At 33.0% G+C, this 25,750-nt stretch overlaps 3 protein-coding genes across 6 annotated transcripts; 2 read left to right on the forward strand and 1 right to left on the reverse strand.

The window, feature by feature from the left end:
* Positions 1-259: 259 nt before the first annotated feature.
* Positions 260-4,259, forward strand: LOC119672026 (ankyrin-3). Its single transcript, XM_038082976.1, has 4 exons — positions 260-886; positions 951-1,373; positions 1,431-2,102; positions 3,055-4,259. The coding sequence occupies exons 1-4, from the start codon at positions 710-712 to the stop codon at positions 3,898-3,900; spliced, it is 2,118 nt and encodes a 705-aa protein (XP_037938904.1). The 5' UTR covers positions 260-709; the 3' UTR covers positions 3,901-4,259.
* Positions 4,260-4,679: 420 nt separating this feature from the next.
* LOC119672027 (dynein heavy chain 12, axonemal) lies at positions 4,680-17,722 on the forward strand. The gene is made up of 14 exons (XM_038082977.1): positions 4,680-6,736; positions 6,918-7,098; positions 7,159-9,825; positions 10,000-10,314; positions 10,371-10,613; positions 10,676-10,900; positions 10,963-11,127; positions 11,300-15,776; positions 15,843-16,004; positions 16,073-16,230; positions 16,287-17,032; positions 17,094-17,243; positions 17,307-17,445; positions 17,505-17,722. The coding sequence occupies exons 1-14, from the start codon at positions 4,680-4,682 to the stop codon at positions 17,697-17,699; spliced, it is 11,880 nt and encodes a 3,959-aa protein (XP_037938905.1). The 3' UTR covers positions 17,700-17,722.
* A 40-nt stretch (positions 17,723-17,762) lies between these two features.
* On the reverse strand, positions 17,763-21,656 carry LOC119665758 (DDB1- and CUL4-associated factor 8). 4 transcript variants are annotated; one of them, XM_038075015.1, is made up of 10 exons: positions 21,525-21,656; positions 20,825-20,996; positions 20,415-20,766; positions 19,967-20,194; positions 19,814-19,909; positions 18,873-19,754; positions 18,668-18,810; positions 18,396-18,540; positions 18,241-18,333; positions 17,763-18,175 (listed from the first exon to the last, which is right to left on the reverse strand). In XM_038075015.1, the coding sequence occupies exons 2-10, from the start codon at positions 20,926-20,928 to the stop codon at positions 17,948-17,950; spliced, it is 2,271 nt and encodes a 756-aa protein (XP_037930943.1). In that variant the 5' UTR covers positions 20,929-20,996; positions 21,525-21,656; the 3' UTR covers positions 17,763-17,947. The 4 variants fall into 4 exon arrangements, with proteins under 4 accessions (XP_037930943.1, XP_037930932.1, XP_037930948.1 ...); XM_038075004.1 differs by having other exon boundaries at positions 20,825-21,000; XM_038075020.1 differs by lacking the exon at positions 21,525-21,656 and adding an exon at positions 21,055-21,177.
* Between the last annotated feature and the right edge of the window lie 4,094 nt (positions 21,657-25,750).

Raw genomic sequence — 25,750 nt, forward strand, 5'->3', positions numbered from 1 at the left:
TTTTAAGCTTAATAAAAGTACTGCCAGACTAATTGATTCTGATTATAACACTTTTTTCCGCTCCTTTTTTTTTATATGTTATAATGCCGCAATTTATTATTGAACAATTGAGGTAGTTATTTGAGCCATTACTATTTTAAATATGATTTTGCTTCTAACTTTAAATCTGTATTATTATATTTGCTATTCCTTTTCTTTGTTTCTTTTGTTTTATATACAATTTCTGTCTGTACAATTTCAAATTTGTTTCGCAAAAATCACGAACTTGTGTAACGTTCGATAATTGTGAGGTGTAAACATAAAGTACTAGTGAAGATACATACGGTAACTGGCAGTGAAATTATTATTGGATGTAAATAAATCCAAACTGTGGCAATCCCATTACTTTACAACTGTCAGCTGTTCAATAATTGCACTAAAAATTATTTATCGATATGCACTTTAAGGGTTCGGCAGTGTATGCTTTGTTTTACATATACGAAAAACAATTTGTGTATTAAATTGATTAAAAATAAACTGTTTTCACATAAAGCTCATTCCAACTAAGCTAATCAGATTAAAATCGTGTCAATACGCAATTGAAAAACATCAACTTGAAAGAAATTAGTATTGATTTTTGCAGTAAAATTTTCAGTGTTTGTTTTTAATATCCATTGAACTACCTTGACGATATGCGAAAATAAGAACACAGAAGACGCCTTACTAAGCCATGGGCGGCTCTGTTAGTCAGGTTTTTCGATCGGGTTCGGCCCTGCTTTCACATCGAGATGGACATAAAGTATCAAAATCAACAGAGGAGAAAATTCAAACGCTTTTCGAAATTCTTCGTGCGAAACCAAAAATATCTATACAACTTTTGGAAAGTTTATTGTTACAAATACCAAAAGTATATTTAAACATAATATTAGTCTAAGTAGTTTACTCTAGATATACTAATTACTTTTTTTTAGAATGAAAACATATTAGTTGTGCATGATAATTGCGGTTTTAATATCTTACAACGATGTGTTGGTTTAAATCACACCGAGCTAACTAAGTGGCTTCTGCATCGTCATCGTCCCGATGTCAATAGAGATAGTCCATGTTCATTACCCCTTCATATTGCATGTCTAAAGGGGTATGAAGAGTGTGTGGAATTGCTTCTAAAATATGGTGCTCGCATTGATACAGATTCCAGAATGTGCTTCCCTGGTGCTCACTCCCATAACTGTGAAGAGAGTGGAAAATATCATGGGAATGATGATGATGTAGCAACAGGCGCTGGTGTGTGCGAACGTACCAATACTAAGTTACAAAATGCTATATGCTACGCCATAGATGGAGATCAAATAAATGTTTTAAATATACTCGCACAAAAAATGGAAGATCCTTGGGTACTTAATATAAATAATATTTTCCTATCAGATTATTTTTAAATATGTTTGCTTTAGATACCATTTCGAGCAAAAAAACCGTTATTACATTTGGCTTGTGAGCGAGGTGCATGGAACTGTGTTCAACAATTAGTTATCACGCGTTCAGAAGAAATAAATCTTATAAAAGACGAATATTATCCTATTCATCAGGCTGTTATGCATGACGGACGATTTTTGGAATTACTTATACAACATGGTGCTGTGACTACAGTGCGTACGTGTACGCAACAAATGACATTATTGCATGTTGCCATTTTTGCTGCTCGAAAATCAGCAGAAGATACTTTAAACACTTTAAGAATACTTTTAGAACGAGGTTGCAAGGAGATGATAAATGAACCGGATTCTTTAGGTAACACTCCTTTACATGCTTTAATTATGCGTTATACTCTGGAAGAGGCTAGATATGGATATGATAAATGGAGTAAATGGGATGTCTTGCATTTAGTACGATTTTTATTGCAAAATGGTGCCAAAAGTTCAATCAATCAGGCAGGAAATAGTGCTTTAGCTTGCGTGTTTCGACATGTAAGGGATTGGGAAGTTTGTTTTGAACTGTTGAATATGTTAATTAAGGAAGATGGTGATCCTAATATTGTTGGTCGTGATGGCTCAGTGCCGTTAATGGTGTTATTGGTACCTCTAATAAACAAGGATCAGTTTCATCATTATACTCATTCGATGAAGGTAAGTTAGTACTGGAATTATTTCATACTGTTCTATTTATTAAGCGAGTTAATTAACTTATTTTTGTCGCTACAACAAAATTATTTTTATTATTAAATAATTATAAAATTACTTTCGTTTTTCATTCAATGCGAAGCATTCCATTAAAAACAGTAATTAACATGGATATGTTGAAGATACAATGTTATTGTCTAGTAATCAATACATTTATACTTATTTAATTTCGACTTCAATTTTTATATAAAACTTATATATCAAAGACTGTTCCCTTTGCTCATTGCAACATTTGTAGACCTAAAAATCGAGGAAATCACTGATTTCTCATAGGATTCATTAAAGTTCATTCATTAAAGGATATCTATTAATCCTGTAAACTAAGTAAGTTTTAAGTGTGTAACTGTATTCTTATAATAGAAAATCAAAGTTCAAAAATACGTTAACATGTTGTTGCTAAGTGCCTATTGGTAGAGTTGAACGCACCTGAATTTAATAAATTATATTAAAAAACAAAAATGCACTTTAATTTACGACCCTTTTATTATAGAATTTGATCGTCCTAAAATGATCTATATTTACGAAAAATAGGAATAAATTCGTCTTTCTTTATTTGTGTTTGAACTATTAAAATACTTCAAACACAAATGGTTTCCAACCATGTAAAGTTTAATGTAAAAAAGCTTAAACCACAAATGAATTTGCATACTTTTGTAATACTTTTAAAATAAGAAAATTGTAGATTTTCCTTTATTTATTATGTCTAAACTTCCATAAAGAATATGTCGACTTTAGATCTTTTACACGTAGATCTTTTTATCGGGTTTTTTTTTATTACATTTAGAATATAAAATAATGAATGATTTTGATGTAACTATGATATATAAATAGAAAAGTAGTTTGTAATTTTAATTGTATTTGGATTTTAATACTATTAATGTTTTATTTTATTTTATAGGTTTGCTATCTGAATTGTATACGGATCTTACTACAATACGGCGCCAATCCAAATTGTTCATATCGTGCCAATCTGACTCCTTTGCATGTTCTTATATTTACACTTAGTGAAAACTTTACGCTTAATTGTGACGCTCAAAAACGAACAAACTTTGATTTTATAAAAAATATTTTACTCTTGTTGCTGCAACATGGCCTTGATTGTAACCAAACATATCAGCATATACTGCAAGCTGTCATGGACATGGTGCAAAATGTGCGTACATGCCTGGATATGCAGTGTATATATGAACTTACACTTACTCTAATACAATATGGAGCTGATCCAAACATCGTGCTCAGTGGTAAAACCACGTCTGGTAGTGCCATATTCTCAAATGAAATTGCGATGTATGGTGAAGCATTATGCACAAATAATGCGCAAGAAGATGGCACTAACGATAATGGCCGGCAAGCTTTGGGTGATAACTCATTCCGTAACTCATTTCGTACAAATTCAAGATATATACTTTTCTATTATATTATATTAATAACTAAAAAGGAGATTATACTCAATGATCCAGAACTTACATTCACTCGTATTATTCATTTATTCTTTTTGACTATGCAACATGAACCGCTATACAATTGTCTTAAATCTTTGCACAACTTTTATGTTGCTCAAGTGCCGAGCAAAAAAACGGAACAGTTAATATCTCTGATTTCATCCTTATACAGAACTTCAAGGTCCTTAAAACAACTTGCACGTATCGCTATAATACAAGCACTTGACCGTAAACTAGCACAAAATATAAATCGCTTAAATTTGCCTGGTCCCTTAAAGGAATATGTGTTAACACTCGTTTGACCTGAACAGATATACAGAACAAACAGAACAAAATAAATTTAATATATTGTATTAATTGTTGTAAGTTTACATAAACGAATAGCAAATTATATATAAATTATTTATTATAATCAAATATCTAATAGTTATTGCATCTAATTAAATGATTTATGTTTCATTTGTTAGATTCCTAAGATATTCTAAGATTTGTTTTCAAATTATCTGTAAACGTATATAAATCCTCTTGATCAGTAGTTTTTGGAGAAACAGGCAGATCGTCTATGTTGTATATTGTATGTTATGAAATGATAAGTTTAAATCTATTTTAGCTTAAAGAAAATGTCTATGTATATGTAAATATAATTAAAACTCAAAAATCAGACGTAATATTTTTGCCTAAATTTCGTAAAATATAAATTTTTCAATTTCAAGTTTGCCTTCGAATATAAAATATGCACTATACAAAATGCATTTATCCCATTAATGGTGATAGATATTACCATTTATAGCGCAATACAATTAACTAATTAACATAACAAAATACTAAGGATATTCAAAAAAAAAAAAACAAATTAAGTTATGCCAAATACCCTCTACTCACTACTTTTGACCAATAGCATATGGCATTTTATTTCTATGGCAACAAAATATTGTTTATATTTAAATAACTATAAACTAACTTTGTTTTTATATTTATTTAAATTGTTGAAAATTGAATAAAAGCAGTAAATTATTTGAAAGATGTTTTAATATTTTTTGTTTGTGAATAAACAGAAAAGTGAAAATAAAGCAAAGCTAAAATGTACACGGAAAAGCTGAGGCGCTTGCCACAGGTAAGCTCAAACCTTAAAGAATTTGACGATGAGGCATATTATTCCAATCCCCTTATGTGGTTTAAATTAAGAACTGTACATAAGCGCCGACATTTTGAATGGATTAAGCGATGTGCAGGAATTGTCAAGTTAAAAATCAGTCAAGAAGAAATAAAAATACCTGAAGTGCGTGAACGTCAGGATGAGTACTACGTTAATAAAATTCGGGTCAATGTACGCAAAATTCCTATCCCCCCTATGCTTAGAAAAACCGAAGAGAAAATGTTGAGTTATTCACCTAAACGTTTAAGAGATAAGTATCCAAAACTAGTATCTGAATACATGAAAGAAGTCAAAGAAGAATATGATAAACTTATACGTGCTTATAGTCTGAAATGCATTTTAGTGCATCCCGAATTTGAAGATGAAGATCCAGATATATTTAAAATAAATCATACCGATTTTAATTTAAAACGACTTGGCCGTACAGAAAATTATAAACAATATTTAGCAAATAGGTCAAAGTTAGAGAAAAGGCTGTTTATGTTATATAAAATTATGCGTTATCTTCTAATAACATCGGAAATAGATTTCCCACGACTATTTATTCCGTTCGAGAACGTTCGTTTCACTCAGGGCCATACGGCGCATGCAGAATATGGACTCGGTGGACGTGAAATGATCACATATAAAATGCTTCTTAAATATGTGAATGTTAATTTAGAAGCACATCAAACATACTTTCGGTACACCTGGTATCCAAAAGTAGTGCCAAATATACGAACTCATTTTCGTAAACGCCTAATACCAAAAAATTTAACGATCGTTGCATTCAATTGCATCGAAGGTTTCATAAATAAACAGTTGAATAATGTTAAGATGCGAAATTACGAGGAATTAGTTAGAATATGCTCTCATCCTCGTCTAATACCCATGTTGCAATTTTTACTGCAATGTGATGAAACTATTGGTATTGATAGCTATCCAAGCTTAGAAGCGGTGGAAGGAACTTATGAAGAAATTGTATATAATATAGCTGAGCTGGGAACAAAAATAGAAGCTCTGCAACCTTTGGTTGATACAACATATTCTAAGTTTAGTCCTGATTACTTACGAATACATACAAATGAAAATTATATTGCTGAATTTGTTAATAGATTAAAAATGATACTCCGCAAAACATACACTCCCTTGCGAGAATATATAGAGGGCTTGAGAGAAAAATATAGACCTCTTTATGATGCTGATGAACTAGCAGAACTGTATGAGTTTCTCAGTGAGCCGCGTGAATTTGACCAGTATTTTGAAAAAATTGATTATTACTACAGTTTTATTACTAAAATACGTAGTGAACCGGCGAATGATTATTTCATAATGGCAACCATCAAGAACACACCAGCAATTAAATCATTGACTAAAATAGCAAATGATCTAATTGATCTAATAACGAAAGAAGTTGTCCGGCAACATATTAAAGCAGAGGAAGATATTTGCGATGTATTTGAAGAGATTAAAGCAAGAGCACTTAAAGTACCAAAGAGTACAGAAGAGCTATTGGAAAGTACTGAGTATATGTTATATGTAAAGAAAGAATTACTTTTCGAACTAACTGACCGCATTAATCACTGTCTTAAAGTATGTACAAATGTTGCTGAGTTGGCGGAGATGTCACAGTATCATTTCGATTTGACAATTAGAACTATCACTTGGCTTAGGGATATTATTGAAATATGTGAACATAACGCTTTACAGCAAGAAAACTATAAAACAGCATTTGAAGAACATTTACAGGATGCCGTCAAAAAGCTTGAATCGGATATACTTGAATTGATACCCAAGTTAAGTGTTATAAATGATATGAACGATCCGGAAAAGTTTCGCGATAACTACATTTTATTGCAAAGTTTTATGGATCAATTAGACATCTTTGAGGACTACGTAAAATGGATAAATAAGGAAGAAAAACTTTTAAAGATTCAAAGATCAGAATACCCTATATTAGAAATTCTAAGAAACTACGTTTTCCCTTTTGCGGATTTACTGAGGTTAGTGCATTAACAAACAAAATTATATTATTATTTAGCTGAATTTAAAAGTAAACATATTATTCTATATATTAATATATTATTGTATAATGTATATTATATATATATATATAATATACATAGTATATATTGAATATTATTATATTAATTGATTTTGGGTTATCTTGATTGTCTTTTGAAGGTTATGCATAAAATGGAGACGTCATTACAATTTATGGATGGATGGTCCATTTGAGTATTTAGATCCTAAATTCGTAGAATATACATCAGATTTTTATCTAAAGGAGTTTCAAAAAAATCAAAAATTCTACCGTATTAAAATAAAACATGACAATATTGATGATCCTGTGGTCAAATTTCGGGCAAGTATTTTTATATAAAAAAATATTTGAATAATGAATGATTTTTTTAATATAATTTAGGGTCAAACAGAGGATCCTGATACAGACAAACACCCTGTACCGTTAAGGTTATGCACTAAAATGATCGCTGCTATTAAGGATTTTTCCACAGGCATTTTTGTTGTAAATAATTTATGTAATCCAGCCTTAAAGAAACGACACTGGGCTGAAATGTCTGAAATTGCTGGTTTCGATTTAACTCCAAATGCTGGAACCACGTTAGGAAAGATATTAAATTATGGACTTGACAGTAAATTAGATCAATTTGAAATTATAAGCGTCAGCGCTAATAAAGAATTACAATTGCAACAAAATCTTCATGCTATGATTAAGGAGTGGGAGACTCGTTTTTTTCCTACTGGTCCATATAAGGAGACAGGCATACAAATACTTTCCAGTCTTGATGATATACAGGCACTGCTTGACGACAATATTTTAAAAACACTAGCAATGCGAGGTTCAGCCTTTATGAAATCTTGTGAAAGTGAAGTATTGGCTTGGTATGATAAAATAATGCGGGTTAATGAAACACTTGATCAATGGGGAAAGGTTCAATCTAATTTTTTGTATTTGCTACCTATATTTTCTTCTAAAGACATTGTTGCGCAAATGCCTGAGGAGGGTCGCCTATTTCAGATTGTTGAGCAAACATTTATGAGAAATATGGGCATTGTGCTTCGACAGCCATTGGTAATGGAAACTGCACCTTTACCAGGTTTATTAGAATCTTTACAAAAGGCTGTTGAACTATTGGATGATATAACAAATGGAGTAAATAGTTATTTGGAAAAAAAACGTTTATTCTTTCCGCGTTTCTTTTTCTTATCTAATGATGAAATGTTGGAAATTTTATCTGAAACTAAGGATCCACTGCGTGTGTTACCACATCTTAGCAAATGTTTTGAGGGTATTAGTAGTTTGGAGTTTGATTCAGTTAAAAATGTTTTATCAATGATAAGTAGTGACAAAGAAAAAATTAAATTCGTTGTTGAGGTGTCTACTGCAGCAGCTGGTGGTAGTGTGGAGAAATGGTTACTGGGTGTTGAGGAGGAAATGTTAAAAGCAGTAAGATATCAAATGGAACTTTCTTATCGACATTATCCGAGAGTTAAACGCTACGATTGGGTTCTACATTGGCCGCAAATGATTGTATTATGCATATCACAAGTTTATTGGGCCGGCCAAGTTCATCACAATTTGCGAAAATCTTCGGCTAATCAAATTGTAATGATTGATTTTTTTAAAGAATTAAATCGAGACCTCAATGATATAGTTGCTCTTATAAGATCTACAACGATTACAAATTTGAATCGGATAGCTATTAAATCACTGATTGTAATAGATGTTCATGCGAAAGACGTAATTGAAGAATTAATTCGTTTAAAAATTAAAAGTGAATTTGATTTTCAATGGATGTCTCAGTTGCGTTATTACTGGGAAAATGGGGACACACTGGTTCGTATTATAAACGCAACAGTGCCATATGCAAATGAGTATCTTGGAAATTCTGATCGTTTGGTCATAACTCCATTAACTGATCGTTGTTATCGAACACTTGTTGGTGCCTATCAGTTGAATTTAAATGGAGCACCTGAGGGTCCAGCAGGTACTGGCAAAACAGAGACAACTAAAGATTTGGCAAAGGCCTTAGCAGTACAATGTAAAGTTTTTAATTGCTCAGATGGTTTAGATTATAAGGCAATGGGAAAATTTTTCAAGGGTCTAGCTTCATGCGGCGCTTGGGCGTGTTTTGATGAATTTAACAGAATTGAATTGGAAGTGTTGTCAGTTGTAGCGCAACAAATTCTACTTATTATACAAGCAGTACGTGCGAAAGTGACAAAATTTATATTTGAAAACACAGAACTAACATTAAATCCAGCCTGCTATGTATGCATTACAATGAATCCAGGCTATGCTGGACGCTCAGAGCTTCCCGACAACTTGAAAGTACTCTTTCGCTCCGTTGCTATGATGGTTCCAGATTATGCTATGATTGGCGAAATTTCACTTTATTCATATGGCTTTGTGGACGCACGTAAGTTGGCTGTTAAGATTGTGACAACATACCGCTTGTGCTCAGAACAGTTATCAAGCCAAAATCATTACGATTATGGTATGAGAGCTGTTAAAACTGTACTCTCGGCATGTGGTAATATTAAGAAGCAATTTCCAGATGAAGTTGAAGATATATTATTATTACGATCACTGCTTGATGTTAATCTTCCAAAGTTTTTGTCATTTGACATACCACTTTTTGAAGGAATTATAAGTGATATATTTCCTGGAATTACTCTACCCAGCGCTGATTATAGTCTTATTGAAACTGAATTCAAAAGAATATGTGAGGAAATGAATCTACAACCACAGGAAAGTTTTCTTATAAAAGTGATACAAACATATGAAATGATTATTGTGCGGCATGGCTTTATGTTAGTGGGAGAACCGCTTTCAGGTAAAACTAAAACTTTACAGGTATTAGGTAGAGTTTTATCGGCGTTGAAAGAAAAAGCACCTGAAGCAAGTCCTTATTTTCAATATGTGCAGATGGGAATAATGAATCCCAAGTCAATTACGATGAATCAGTTGTACGGTTCTTTTGATCCAGTTTCTTATGAATGGACAGATGGTTTAGTAGCAAAAATTTTTCGTGATTTCGCAATGACTCCAACACCGGACCGAAAATGGGTAAGCAAATTTTTTAAGATCTATAACATTATTTGTAATGAGAAGAAAACTACTAAATACGAGTATTTTATTAAAAGAAACCGAGTATTTTTAAACTTTTTCATATAAACAGTTCAGTACCTATCTATGTTTCAATATATTCTCTATATTATGTTAAGTATAATAATATTACAGGTAATATTTGACGGACCAGTTGATGCTGTTTGGATTGAAAATATGAATACAGTGTTAGACGACAACAAGAAATTGTGCCTTACATCAGGTGAAGTTATAACAATGACAAATGAAATGTCAATGGTATTCGAAGTCATGGATTTAACTCAAGCTTCTCCTGCCACTGTATCCAGGTGTGGTATGATCTATATGGAGGCGGCAACACTTGGTTGGAGAACACATGCTAAATCATGGTTTAACAAAGCCGACGAACGTTGGGCTGATGAGGAAAATATACCATATGTCATGAGTCTTTTTGAATGGCTTTTAGAGCCGGTAAAAATTGATACATTCATTTTAATTCCATATTGTTTTTTATTCATTTGTTTCAGTGTATGGAATTTGTAAGAAAGCATTGTACGCAGCATCTTAGGCCAGGTGAATATAATTGTCTAACAACAACTTTGGATATATTAGAAATGCAAATATTGGAATCTCTCGAGGAAAATCCAGAAGATTATGCAAAGTACTTATTCTTGCATTTTCAAGCAGCAATTCTATTTTCACTTACGTGGGGCATAGCTGGTATATTGGATACTTCATCAAGAAATAAATTTGATCAATTTCTAAGAGATGTAAATTTATATCATCATAATATTTTTTACTAATTAGATTAACTATAGATTTAAAATTATAGCTTTGGGGTTCAGAAAATATTCCTGAAAATATTGGAAAACTTGAAATCTCTGTTCCCATCGAAGGCTTAATAATAGATTATGTATATGTGTACAAACAAAGAGGGGCTTGGCGTCATTGGCCTGAATTGGCAAGACGTATGGACACGGAAATAACAGCAGGGGGAGTACAAGTGCCAACACAAGATACTGCTAGATATATGCATTTATTGGAAATGCACATTAAAGTAATAAACAGATTATTTGATCAATGATTTTTAATAGAAATTTGGTTTTTTTTTTAAATTAGCATGGCAAAAGGTTTCTTTTGGTTGGACCTACTGGTACGGGTAAAAGTGTTTATATACAAAACTATCTAATGAATAAATTGGATAAAGAGCTTTATGAGTCGGCATTTATGACTATGACAGTCATGATAACGGCAAATCAAACACAAGATCTTATCATTTCTAAGGTGCGATTAACATACATATGGTATTACGATTGTTCAATAATTCAGTTCTCAAGAATTGATATGTATCTTATTATAATGTATTATAGGTAATAGTGGAAATATAATTCATTATTTTTTTAAAAAAATGTACGATAGAATTTTTAATAAACTTTTCATTTTTTGAAATTTATAGTTGGTAAAGAAAAAACGCGGTATATATGGGCCACCACAAGGTCTAACAACAATTCTTTTTGTGGATGATATGAATATGCCAGTCAAGGAGGTCTATGGAGCACAACCACCGCTAGAACTAATGCGTCAATTCTTTGATTATGGTCATTTATATGACCTGAAAGACAGCTCTAAAGTATTCATAAGCAACTTGATGTTCATTAGTGCATGCGGTTTGCCAGGAGGCAGTCGTCAAGACGTTTATGCTCGATTTCTTAATCATTTTAATGTATTCTCGATAAACACATTCTCTGATGAAACCATGAACAGAATATTTGTAAATATGCTACTAAATGGGTTTCGACGTACTGGTCACAGTAATGATGTTTTCCTGGTCACCAATCAGATAGTCAATGCAACACAAGCCATCTTTAAAGCAGCTCAAAAGGATCTAAGAGCGACACCAGCTAAATGCCATTACATATTTAATTTACGCGATATTTCACGTGTGGTAACGGGGTGCTCATTGTTGAAAAAGGAATCGGTTTCTGATAAGAGGCAATTTATACGTATCTGGTATCACGAAGCATTACGTGTATTTTATGATCGCCTAGTTGATGAAAGCGATCAAATTTGGTTATTTAAGCAATTGAACGAATGCATTAAAACAAATTTTAGAGAAAAAATTGAATCCGTATTTGACATATATTGTGACAATACTGGTCCAGAACCTGTGTTTACATTAGAAGGGGCAAGCCAAATCTTTTTTGGTGTTTATTATGATGAAGATAATACTCCAGATGAGAGACGATACGAGGAGGTGCCTAGTATGGATAGTTTTTACAAAATTGCTGTCAGCAGCTTAGAGGATTACAACTCAACAAGGCGTAATAAAATGGATATAACACTATTTACATTTGCCTTGCAGCACTTGAATAGAATATGCCGCATAGTTGCCATTCAAGGCGCAAGTGCTTTGCTTATTGGTATTGGTGGTTCTGGTCGACAGTCATTGACTAAACTTGCTTCTAATATGGTACAAACCTCATTTTTTCAACCAGAGATCACAAAAAATTATGGTCCAAATGATTGGCACGACGATTTGAAAGGGATTCTAAAAGAGGCTGGTGGTTTGGATAGGCATACTATTTTTCTTATGACTGAAAATCAAATTAAAATGGAACTATTCTTACAAGATATTGATTGTTTATTAAATCAAGGTGAGGTTCCTAATATTTTCGCTATAGATGAAAAACAGGAAGTGCTGGAAATGGTGCGTCTGGCAGCACAAGGTGGCAATCGTAACATCGATATTTCACCATTGCAAGTATTTTCATTTTTTGTGAATAGGTGCAAGCAGAAACTACATATTGTGCTTTGCCTTTCTCCAATTGGCGATGCACTACGAACACGAGTGCGCTTATATCCCTCGTTAGTGAATTGTTGCACCATTGATTGGTACCAAAGTTGGCCTGAAGAGGCATTGCAAATGATTGGAAAGATCTCATTGGAAGGTGTTAATGTGCCATCGGAAGCTATGAAACAATCAATTGTAGAGACCTGTCAGTATTTCCACACTACAGCAATGCAAGTGACTGGCAAATTCTGTGAACAGACTAATCGTCACATTTACATTACTAATGCATCATTTTTGGAGTTGATTAAATCATTTGAAAGTGTGATGGGACGCAAGCAAAATCAAATAATGGAAATGAAAATGCGTTACGTCGGTGGATTAGAAACCTTGGCAAATGCAGCTGCTGCTATCTCAATAATGCAAACAGAATTAAATGCTTTAAAGCCGAAGTTGGTGCAATTGGCAGAAAATTCCCGTCGCATGATGTTGGAAATTAATCAGGAAACTTTGGCCGCGAGTGCAGCAGCAGAGCAAGTGAAAAGAGATGAAGCTGTTGCTAGTGTACAAGCGGAAGCAGCGCAAGAATTAAAAGTTGATTGTGAAAAGGACCTTGCTCAAGCGATTCCAGTATTAGAGGAGGCTATACAAGCTTTAAATACGCTTAAACCGACTGATATAACTTTGGTGAAGTCAATGAAAAATCCGCCATCTGTTATTAAATTGGTTATGGCAGCTGTGTGTGTTATAAAGGGTATAGCACCAGATCGAGTAGTTGAACAAGGCACTGGCAAAATGGTGAATGATTATTGGGGACCAAGTAAACGCTTGTTAGGCGAAATGAATTTTTTGCAAAGTTTAAAAGATTTCGATAAAGATAATATCAATCCGGAAATAATGAAGAGAATTCGAAAAGAGTTCATACCACATAAGGATTTTCGACCAGAAATTGTTGCAAAAGCTTCAAGTGCTGCTGAAGGTTTATGTAAATGGATTAGAGCAATGGATTTATATGATGATGTATACAAAGTTGTAGCGCCAAAGAAAGCAAAATTAATGGCTGCTGAAAAAGAATATGCTGAAACAATGCAATTCCTGACTGAGAAACGACAAATGGTCGCTGATTTGGAAGAGAAAGTAGCTAGATTAAACGAAGAACTAGAAAAAGCTAACGCTGAAATGAAGAAAACGCAAGATGAAGCTGAACTCTGCCAAAATAAACTATTACGTGCAGAGGCATTAATTGGTGGTTTAGGCGGAGAAAAAACTAGATGGACTAATGCTGCTGAAAATCTACAAAAAGATTATGATCATTTACCAGGTGATATATTAATATCATGCGGTATTATTGCTTATTTGGCGGCAGTGAATTTTCAGTACAGAAGTGTGTGTGTAGATGATTGGTATAATAAATGTGTAAAGGCTAAGATACCATTGTCCAAGGAATATAGTATAATAAATGTATTAGGTCTTGACATAGCTATACAAAACTGGAATCTCAATGGATTGCCAAATGACGCATTTTCAACAGAAAATGCTATTATACAAGACAACTCAAGTCGCTTTAGTTTGTTTATAGACCCGCAATCACAAGCAAACAACTGGATAAAAAATATGGAAAGAAAGAATCGGCTCAGTTGCGTAAAATTTAATCAAAGTAATTACATGAAAATATTGGCAGAAGCGATGGAGTTCGGAGCACCAGTATTAATAGAGAGCATATTGGAGGAACTTGAAGTACCTCTAGATCCTATATTATTTCGTAAAACATTTCGACAAGGAGGACAAACGCTAATTAGCTTGGGTGACAATGTTGTGCCTTTCTCGTCTCATTTTCGTTTATATTTAACATGTTCTCTCAGAAATCCGCACTTTCTACCAGAAACATTTAATAAAGTAACTATAATAAATTTTGCTCTAACACAAAGCGCACTAGAGGATCAACTACTAAGTATAGTTGTAGCAAAAGAACGTCCAGATTTACAAGAATTGCGTCTGTCACTTACTACTGAATCGGCACAAAATAAGGCTGCACTAAAAGATGCTGAAAACATGATTCTTAAAACTCTAAGCTCATCTGAAGGTGACATTTTGGAAAATGAGAAAGCAATTCAAATTTTAAATGAATCAAAAAATCTGTCTATTGATATTGTAAAAAAGCAAGCGGCATCAAAGGAAACGGAAGTGAAAATTGAAGCTTTTCGCTTAAACTACAAGCCAGTTGCTGTTCATTCGTCAATACTGTACTACTCCATAACTGATTTGCCAAATATTGATCCCATGTATCAATTTTCTCTTAACTGGTATATAAATCTGTACATGTATTCCATTGAAACTGCGAACAAATCAAAAGATTTACCCAGACGAATAAAGTTTCTGGTAGATGGTATCACTAAAAACTTATATAATAATGTTTGTCGATCGATTTTCGAGAAAGATAAACTTTTGTTTTCCTTCATTTTGACTTCGCGTATACTCTTAGGTTCCAATCAACTAAAAATGCGGCAATTATCACATCTTGTGACAGGTGCTAAAGAATCTACTGGTGGAGCACCAAATCCAGATCCAAGTTGGATTACCGATATTATGTGGTTAAGCATTTTGCATTTAGAAGAACTATCTGAATTGAGAGGGTTTGTTAATTCTTTTAAACAGAATATGCAGGCTTGGAAGCGAATATACGATCATAGTGAACCGGATCAACAAGAGCTGCCAGCTCCATGGCAAAATAAAGTAACTGGTTTTGAGAAAATTATAATATTAAAAGCTTTTCGGCCGGACAAAGTATTTCTTGCCATACGTTCTTTTATAGCAAAAGAAATGGGTGCACAATATGTCACGCCGCCTGATTTTGATATAGCCAAATCGTATGCAGATTCGAATGCGTTGTCGCCACTAATTTTTATATTATCTCCAGGAGCTGATCCAATGGGTTCTCTTTTAGCTTTTTCTGAGAAAATGGGATATGAAGAATCATTTCAAAGTATATCATTAGGACAGGGACAAGGTCCAATCGCATGTAAAATGATAAAAGATGCTCAAGAGCTAGGATTTTGGGTATGTTTACAAAATTGTCATTTAGCGGCTTCGTTTATGCCAATACTTGAATATTCATGGGAGAATATGGATACATTTAATACACAGCGTAAGTAGAGAAAGAAAAAAGACAGATAGATATATGTTATGAAATATATTTTTGTATTTTTTACAGCAAATTTTCGCCTATGGTTAACAAGCTATCCAACCCCACAATTCCCTGTAGCAATACTTCAAAATGGTGTTAAGATGACAAATGAACCTCCAACAGGCTTAAAAGAAAATATTATGCGGTCATATAATTCTGAACCTATTAATGATACAACTTTCTATACAGGTAGGTACAATTCACTGATTTTCTTTCAACGTTGATTTCGTTAACATCACAAATAATTCATTTGGCAGGTTGTGCTAAACAAGACCGCGCATTTACTCGTCTTCTATTCGGTATATGCTTCTTTCACGCTGTCGTGCAAGAAAGACGAAAATATGGTCCTATGGGTTGGAATATATCATATGGTTTTAATGAGTCTGATCTACAAATATCAGTGCTCCAATTAAATGTACGCCAACTTGTTGTTACAATTCTATTAATTAAATTAAAACCAATTCTTTTTAGATGTTATTGAATCAATACGAACATGTTCCTTACGATGCTCTTTCCTATCTCACAGCTGAATGTAATTATGGTGGCCGAGTCACGGATGCATGGGACCGACGTGCTATTGTGACAATATTAGCAGATTTTGTTAATCCACTTGTTGTAGCTGATATGCGATATAGATTTGCTGAAGATGATAGTTATATTTTACCTAGAAAATCAGAACATAGGGAAGTTTTGAGATATATTGATGAGAATATCCCATCACTAGCGCCACCAGAAGTATTTGGATTACATAGCAATGCAGGCATAACAAGAGACTTGCAAACAACAAAAACCTTACTTGATTCAACTATAGCAATTCTTGGAAGTGAAGTGACAACAACTGCAGGTGCTGGACAAAGTGCTGATCAGATGATATTAAATACAATTGCAGGTATTATACAAAACATGCCGAAGGATATGGATGTCGATGGAGCGAAAGTGAAATATCCTGTAGAATACAGTGAATCAATGAATACCGTTCTTGTACAAGAAATGGAAAGATTTTTAAAACTACAAAAAGAAATTCGCTCCTCTTGTCGCGAACTAGAAAAAGCGATTGATGGCATAATTGTGCTGACACCCGAATTTGAAAATATTATAAATGCTATTAAATTAAATAGAATACCAACTAAATGGATGGGAAAATCATATCCAAGTTTGAAAACGCTTGGATCTTACTGCAAAGATTTATTCAAACGCTTAGTTTGGCTGGATCATTGGTAGGTTGGCCATAAAAAACATTAACATAATAATAATTATTCACCATTATCATTTTGATAGGTACAAGACAGGAAAGCCACCTACATATTGGTTATCAGGGTTCTTCTTTACTCAAGCATTTTTAACAGGTGCTATGCAGAATTTTGCCAGAAAATACAAGATTCCTATTGATACCTTAACTTTCGATTTTGAAGTTTTAAGCGTTGACAGGTATAAAAATAATAATAAAAATTACCAAAAAAACAATGTTTAAATAGTACCTAAAACTTGTAGTATAAAGGAACCGCCTACTGACGGAGTCTTTGTCAATGGACTATTCATAGAAGGTGCTCGTTGGAATTGGAATCAAAATCATGTAGATGAGCAAATTCCAAAAGTATTGATTAGCAGTATACCTGCAATTTACTTAAAGGTACTTTAACTTTAAATATAAAGAAAGCACACTAATAATTATTATTTTTAACTGTGTAGCCTGTTGAAATCGTCCGTCTCGTTGAAGGCACTCGATATAAGTGTCCAGTTTACAAAACAGCCGAACGTAAGGGCGTTCTATCAACCACAGGACACTCCACAAATTATGTTATTCCTGTTTTATTAAATACCAAAAAGAAGGCGTCTCATTGGGTAAAACGTAGTACTGCTCTCATTTGTCAAACAACTGACTAGTGAGACTAGTGAATAACAAATAATAAGTAACAAATAATTATATATTTTGTATTTTTATTGTATTTTTGTATTTGTATTTGTAAATTTTATGTTTGATAAAAATAAATTCATAACAATTGTTTAATTTCGATAATAACGCGCACAACAATCAATGTATTTAAAAGTATGTAGTTATGTATATGTTTCAAATTAGTAGCGACTAAAGAAAACTAAATTAATTACAAACGTATATAACTGCAAGTTTAAGTTTATTGAGGGTGACAGGCCAAAAGTGGCACATTGTCCTCGCTATCACTGTCGCTGGAAGATGTTGCATAACCCGCTTCTGGGCTCGAATTGTTGCTCGAGCGTGTAGAATGGCGTAAAAACTGCCGAAAGAGATATTGAAATCGCCGTTCATCGACACCATCAGATATAACATTGCGTTTTATATTGCGACTAATATGCTTTTTAGCAGAAGTCAAATCAGGAGGATACTGCATTTAAAAGAAATATAATTTATATTTCGAGAAGGTATAAATAGAGTAAATTTAGTACTTACGGTAGAATTACTTGGTGTCCATATCTTGATATTGCTGTCTAAACCTGAAGTAGCAAGAACAGGAGTACATGGATGTGGTTCTAAACAATTAACCTAAATATAAAAAGAATATTATATTATTATGAACGTTTTGTAATAAAAATATTTTTACTTACCACACCCAAGTCATCACCAGGACACACATTTAATATAGCTTCCGTTTGCTTATCCCAGAAATAAATATTACCACAATCACTTCCGCTTATAATATATTCAGAATTTGGTCCAAAAAAATTTACACCTTTTATGGTTTTATAATTGCTATTAAAAGAACAATAAACTTATTTAATTTATTTATTGTATATGTATGTATTCTAGAACTATATGTTCATCGCTTTAATATTTTTTTTTTTTGTACATTTACGTTATTTTACATTGTTTTACTTACTAATGACCCTTATAGCTGTGTAAGAATTCTCCCTCCTTATAGTCCAAGTTATTGAATAAGTATATGTAATCATCACTGTAACTGGCTAATATTTCACTACCCGTGCTATTATAGACCGCACATGTAACTTGTGACATGGTCGGCTGAGGGAAATTTTAAACAATAACTTACAATTAAAATATTTACCATACTTATTAATACTTACATCCTCTAAGTGTCTTGGGTACATTTCATATACAGTCTTATTAAAATTGCGTTTGTCGTAAACACGAACATGGCTATCACATCCACTGACACAAATTTCTGGCTTAAATGGATTATGCGAAATACTAAACAAACGTACTCTTTTCTTGTGATCAGCATCTAAAACTTTCAACATAACAGTGGCTTCACAATCGTTAGACCGTAAGTCTTTTTGACGGATATAGCCATCTTCACCAACGCTAATAATTTGATGCGAGTCATTCGGAGACAACACTAGCTTGTGGACCGAACCATTATGCTTATATTCGCAAACCGTTCTTGCTTTACCGCAACCTGGTGTAATGTAACTACGACGAACTTGTCCATCTCTGCTAGCAGATATGATTTCTGAACTGCCTGTGTGAGGTAAGAACTTGGTCTGAAAAATATTTTCTGTGTGGCCGGACTTAAATGACATTATGGGCTTATTGGCAGCCCAATTCCATAGTATAATGCGCAAGTCATCGGAACCACTGCAAAGAATATCTCCAGCAGTATTAAAATTGAGACAATTAACACAGCCATTATGTTTGCTTAGTTTATGTGATAATTCCATACGCTCAATAACATGACGAGAAGAACAAAATCTATGATTTAAATTGGTTGACATTCCATTACGAAGAGTTCGTTGACCACGGCCGTCTAGTCCGTGTTCACGTCGCATAATTTCATAAAATGAATGCCAGGCATAATTAGGCTTTGGTGCATTTAAAACTTCGTTAATTGTTTTTGTACTTTCCTCACGGGAACTTTCACTATCCGCATTAGAAAAATCATGATCAATATCTGTAGAATTGTCATCGCTTGTACGAATAATTTCAGAATCTATACTTGAAATTGTAGTCTATTTTTTAAACAAACTTGTTAGCCAAAAATATTATATTTATGCATAGTTGTGATTACCTCCTCATCAGTAACAGCAGGTAAAGCATTTGGATTTTGGAACTCTTCATTAGATTCATGTGCGTCAACTAAATCAGGGAGGTCCAAAATATTTTCCTAAACATTTAAAGTGAATAAAAGTTATTTTAAATAAACTTGAATTTTATAATATACTTCAAGATGATTCTCATTCTCCTGGCGTATTGTTTGACTTAAAGTGTTAATCATATCAATCAGGGAATGTTCTTCTGGGGATGGGAGGTTATTACCATCTGTAGATGTGGTTGGTATAGCAATTACATTTGGAACCGCGCACTCTAAAACTGTGCCAGCAGTTTCACAGACTGTATCCATTTGTGTTAAAGGGAGATCATCTGCACTTTTTTCCTTAATGTGTTTATCCTAAAACAAAAAAATTTTAAGTTAATGTATATTTAGAAAAAATTAAGAGATTTAAAATAGTAACGGGTCATTTAATAGACGTATACTAGATGTGAAAATTTCGTTTGATAGAAAAAGTAAGAAAAAGTAAGCGCGCTGCGGTAAAGCATATCTTTAAGTTATGGAAAATAAAGCACCAAAAAATAATATGAATTTTCTAATTGTTCTTAATTATATTTACCATTAACGGTTCAACTGCATCACTGTAATTTGAAGTTTCCTTTCGTGGTGATGACGAACTGGATGTAGACGATGACATATTAGAGTTACGATAGTTGCGGGACCTATAGCGCTTTTTGAAACTACTAGTCGAGGGCTCATTTTCATCATCTAATCCATCATGCGTATTTATGAAAGTACGCTTGACACCCTCTTGATTTTCCATCCCACTATCACTATGTGCTTGCATTTTTTCTACATCATCACCGTTCATTTCATTTTCAGCACATTCGGACTTTTCACTTGCTGTTGGAAGTTCTTGGTTGTGGAATTCTTGATTTGCGCATATACCACTGTCATCATTTACATTGTCACTAAAATTATGTTAATTTAATATATTATCTGAAATATTTTTATAATAAACAGTAATACTCGGACTTATTGCCAATCTCCTCAAGACTAGCACTTAAATTTTCACCAACAGAATTTACATCTTGCAAATTACGTTCGCTGGCAGATTCTATCTCACCATCCATTATCTTGATTACAATAGAATTTCTTGTTTGTATTAAATCTCTCAGCAGCCTTTCAGTAACCAATGTTTCTATCTAACAAAAAAAATTTTAAGCAATAGTTTCTAATATTTAATTAAAACACTTTACTTCAAATGATTACAAAAACTACGACATATGTGTAAATAAAGAAGACGAAAAATTATGATTGAAAAAAGTGAAAGAAATTTATCGATAACTATTTGTCACAATTTGCCGGTAAATTCAATTTTCACATCAACACGATTTTTTGTACTTAATTTTTATTTATAAGTTGTTGGAAAATGTAAAATATTCTTAACAACAAATAGCAAAAAATACATAAAAAAATAAAAAATATGTATTTTCAATATTTAAAATTTTTGAATATTATATATATAGCATTTACCCATATCTATATATGACGTTTTCTTTTATATGTGCAATTGTTTTAGAATATTTTATTAAAATAATTAATGAAGACTTTTTAGTGAATATATTAATATATGTTCTTATCATAAATTGATACTTTTATTAAAAAAATTTGTTTATTTAAAGGGTGAATTTTTGCATAAAGACTAATAAATAAATATATATATTACCTGCTTTAGTAGAAAAATCCAGCCTGTCAAATTGTACAACAATATACGCGCTTTATTTACAAAATTTTTGAGCGACAAAAACTAGTAAATATATTTGTTGCTTTCAACTTACTGATATATGGTAAAATAAACTTTAATTTTTTTTTAAATTTTTTATATAGGTAAGATGTTTAATTTTGAAATCAAAGAATATACGTTATTCAATATTTTTAATGCACAAATATAAATAAAACAGAATTTTAATTACAAAAGTGCGCGTCGAGGCAAGTTTAACTATACGTCAAAATAAATTTGTTGCTTTATTCTACAATCAATAAACACACTTCTAATGTGTGCAGATTTTATGCCATAAAATACTTTGTTCATTCTTCATTGATTATAATTAGGACCGACTTTGCCACCCTACAAGATATGTGTAGTAACAACTCATAGACACGGGAAGATAGTTCTTAAGACACAAATAATATCTTCTGAACAAAAGTCGGTAATGAACCCTTTGAACATTCAAAACTAATCATACCATATTTACAATGTAATACAAAAATATATCATTTTAAAATCGTAATTTGCATTGTATGGTTCAATAATGTATATGCCACTATTTAATTAAATTGAAATATCCTATAATTGCTTTTAACTAATATCCTTCAGAAAATAGACTTAATACTGTATTTACACTTAGAATTCTCAAATCTCATAGACGTAATTTTATATGAATTTAATACAAAAACTATAAAATGTGTTAATGATGTCCGATAATTGTAAGTGTTAACATAATATAAACCTGATTCTACACTGACTAAACTTTGACAACAATTTTGCACACACTATTTAACTAACACAAATTTTTGCTTACAGAATAAATTCAAAAACAACACATTTATACATCAAACATAAAAATCTTGAAAAGGAAGAAAATAATATTAAATAATAATAAGAAAATCCACACAAAATGTGTTAATGATGTCCAATAATTGCAAGTGTAAACATAGTATAAACCTGATTCTACACTGACTAGACTTTGGCAACAATTTTGCACACACTTTTTCATTAACACAAATTTTTGCAGAATAAATTACAAAATAATACATACATACATTTAAACCCAAAAATTTTGAAAAGGAAGAAATATATAGTAAGTGTATACACAGGGTAAAAAACTTGGAGTAAAAATTATGCTCGTGTAGTTTAATATATTTTCTTAAAATTCATAACAATAGGTCTTTTCTTTTGTAAGCATGTGTCAAAAGAACAAATAAAATAAGCATTACCGATGGCAACTCTGGACAAAATGGAGATTTTGTTCGGCTTATATGTTGTTGTTCTGATTTGAGTTAGTGCTATTGCGCACTCTCACTCTTTTATGGCTGGAGGGCTTATCCCTGCCCCACACTAAACGGACCGCAAATCAGCATATCTTTTTGTGCGTCTTGAGGTGGACTTAAGGTTTGTTATATGCTTATATATGCAAAACACGTAATAAAATTTAAAGTTGATTCGATAATGAGTAATAATTCTTTGCAATTACTGGTGAACATGTTTAATGGGAGGACCCACACACTCTGCCTTCTTCCCGCATTTATTCAAATTCGCATTTTGCCGTTTGGAGCTTCTATGTATTAAATCGTCTTGGACGTGAATAAACTGGCTGACCTATGGTAACAATAGACGCTAAACAACGACGTGTTTTCTCTTAATTTTGTTGTAGAATGTTGGAATCACCAGCTCTTTGAATTCCTGCAAAAATTGGTTCGTGTTGCTGGTGTACAGTTATGCTAGGCAGTTTTTACTCAGTTGTATTGTCGATGAGGCACTTGCATTTGATATCTGCTATGAGACCGTAGTGTTCGAGGAAGTCTGGACTAAGTATTGGTTTCTCGATTTCTGTCACCACAAACTCCCAATTGAATCTCCTGCGTAGGCCTAAGGTTATTGTCAGTAACTTATTACCGAAAGTATGAATAGTTGAACCATTTGCTGCGTAAAGAGAACGAAACCGGAAAAATAGAAAAATCTGCCCTTATGTCTACTAAAAATTTTGATCGTGTGAGAGCATCGGTTATAAAAAGTCGGTAGGATTTGTTTGGTTCAGACGCCTCGTCAACCACCGGTGACGAAGTGATTTTTGAACCGAATTTGAAATGATAACATGTTGGGTACTTTGCAATTCGAGAGATACCTAAGCGTAGGTGTAACTGCTAATCTGAACTGATCGCGACTTTTATCGGATTCCATTGCATTCAGTCTTTTGTTTACCTTCTCGACTGTTGCAATCAATGAGCTAAGGTGGAATGGTGTGCTGCACACTGAATTGTTTATTCTTGCTCGCACTGCCGAAACTGTATGATTGTTGCCCATCTCAAGTATCAAATCAGCCTGCTGTGCTCAGCCTGCTAGCCACTTATCTAGGTCGACAGCTGCGATTGAGACTACAGCTCGGACAGCTTCAGATAACCGATCGAGCCACAATTGTTTTATAGCGCAGTCTTTCATTTCACCGCTAGCCAAATAGTGACTGATCTTGCACCAAGCGTCACAGCTTCCGGTTTTATGAATCGGCATAATCCTGGATCAGATGTTTTTTTATTGCTTCATATTTTCCATATAGTGAAGGATTTCTGTTATGTTTTTAATGTAACGCTGTCAAGGCTACAAACCACATGATCGTATTTTCTTTGATCAGTTGAGATGTTGGCGATTCTAAACTGCGCTTCCATTTGTATGAAATAGAAATCTGGATCATGCCTGATGAATGGTTGTGTTTTAATACCCAATCGGCAGATATCTCGCGAGGTTTGTTCAGGCACCGATATCAATGTTTATTCACCCTCAAACTCGTGGGTTGCTCCATCAATATTCGGCATTGTGATGACGTAATGAATATATTAACGAAAGTAATTGCGAAAGCAACTTTTATTTAAATTATTTCTTTTTATTTATTTACTCTTTTTACTTTAGTTCTTAAAAGAGTTTTTTTTTGTCGGGGTTCACCAATATGGAGATAATTCACTAAGTGAAATAAAACACAATTTTTAATATTAACTTAGATTTACTTTCATTATTACTAACTATTTACAATAATACTTTATGATGTCCGCGCACTGCTGGTCAAGTGAAGAATAAATGAATTAATTAATTTGCATCACTATTGAACACGCCTTAAGTCTAGTTTTCAAACGGTATTAAAATTGCCTTTCCCTTTGAAAGACTCGTGCACCAGAAATCTTTCGAAGAAATTGTCTCTCGAATGCTTCCAACGTCTTCTCATCACTATTGGTAATTATCCAAGTTTCTGCACCATACAGCAGGACAGGCATGATACGACACGTATAGAACGTGATTTTTGTTTGTTGAGAGAGGACTTTATTGCTCAATTGCTTACTTACCCTGAAGTTACATCTGTTAGCAAGAGTGATACTTCGTTGAATCTCTAAGCCGACGTCATTTTTGGTGTTTACGTTGATTCCCAAATAAACAAAGTCTTTCGCAACTTCGAACTTATAATTGTGAACAGTGAAGTGAGTCCCAAGACACTCAGTAGATTTATTTAATGACAGAAAGTACTTTGTTTTGTCCTCATTTACCACAATACCCATTTGTTTCGTTTTTTTTTCTAAGTTTGAAAATGCCGCAATGACGACACGGATGTTCAGGCCAATGATATCAATATCGTCGGTAACCACAAGCAGCATTACATTTTTGTAGAATATTGTGATAGTACTGTTTAAATCTCCTGCTCGAATTATTGTTTCCAACATCAGGTTAAAATATTCAGAGAGAAGGAGTTACCATGTCTGGAATCTCGTTTGGTATCAAACGACTCGGAGAGGTTCTTCCCGATTATAACGAAGCTGGCGGTCTTGTTCGAAATTATTTTACATAACCGTATAAGTTTGGCTGGAATACCAAATTAACACATAGCGGTATTTAGAGTGCTTCTAGTCGTAGTGTCAAAAGTGGCAATGAAATCAACCAAAAAGTGGTGTGTCTCAATTTGCTTTCCTTGGGTCTTTTTAGGATTACTGTGAATATCTAGTTTATCAATCAGCTAATTGGCAATTTACTTCAATCTTTCAGGCGTGACGATTATTTCATCGTCAATGATTGCAAATACGGGATCATATCGGCTTTGTCACATCAATACTACCGCCATTTAATAGATTTGAGAAGTGATCTCTCCAAATGTAAAACATGCTTTGAATATCTATCGCCAGAACAACATTTGT

The sequence above is a fragment of the Teleopsis dalmanni genome, chromosome 1, assembly GCF_002237135.1.
Source record: "Teleopsis dalmanni isolate 2A chromosome 1, ASM223713v2, whole genome shotgun sequence".
Classification (NCBI taxonomy): domain Eukaryota; kingdom Metazoa; phylum Arthropoda; class Insecta; order Diptera; family Diopsidae; genus Teleopsis; species Teleopsis dalmanni.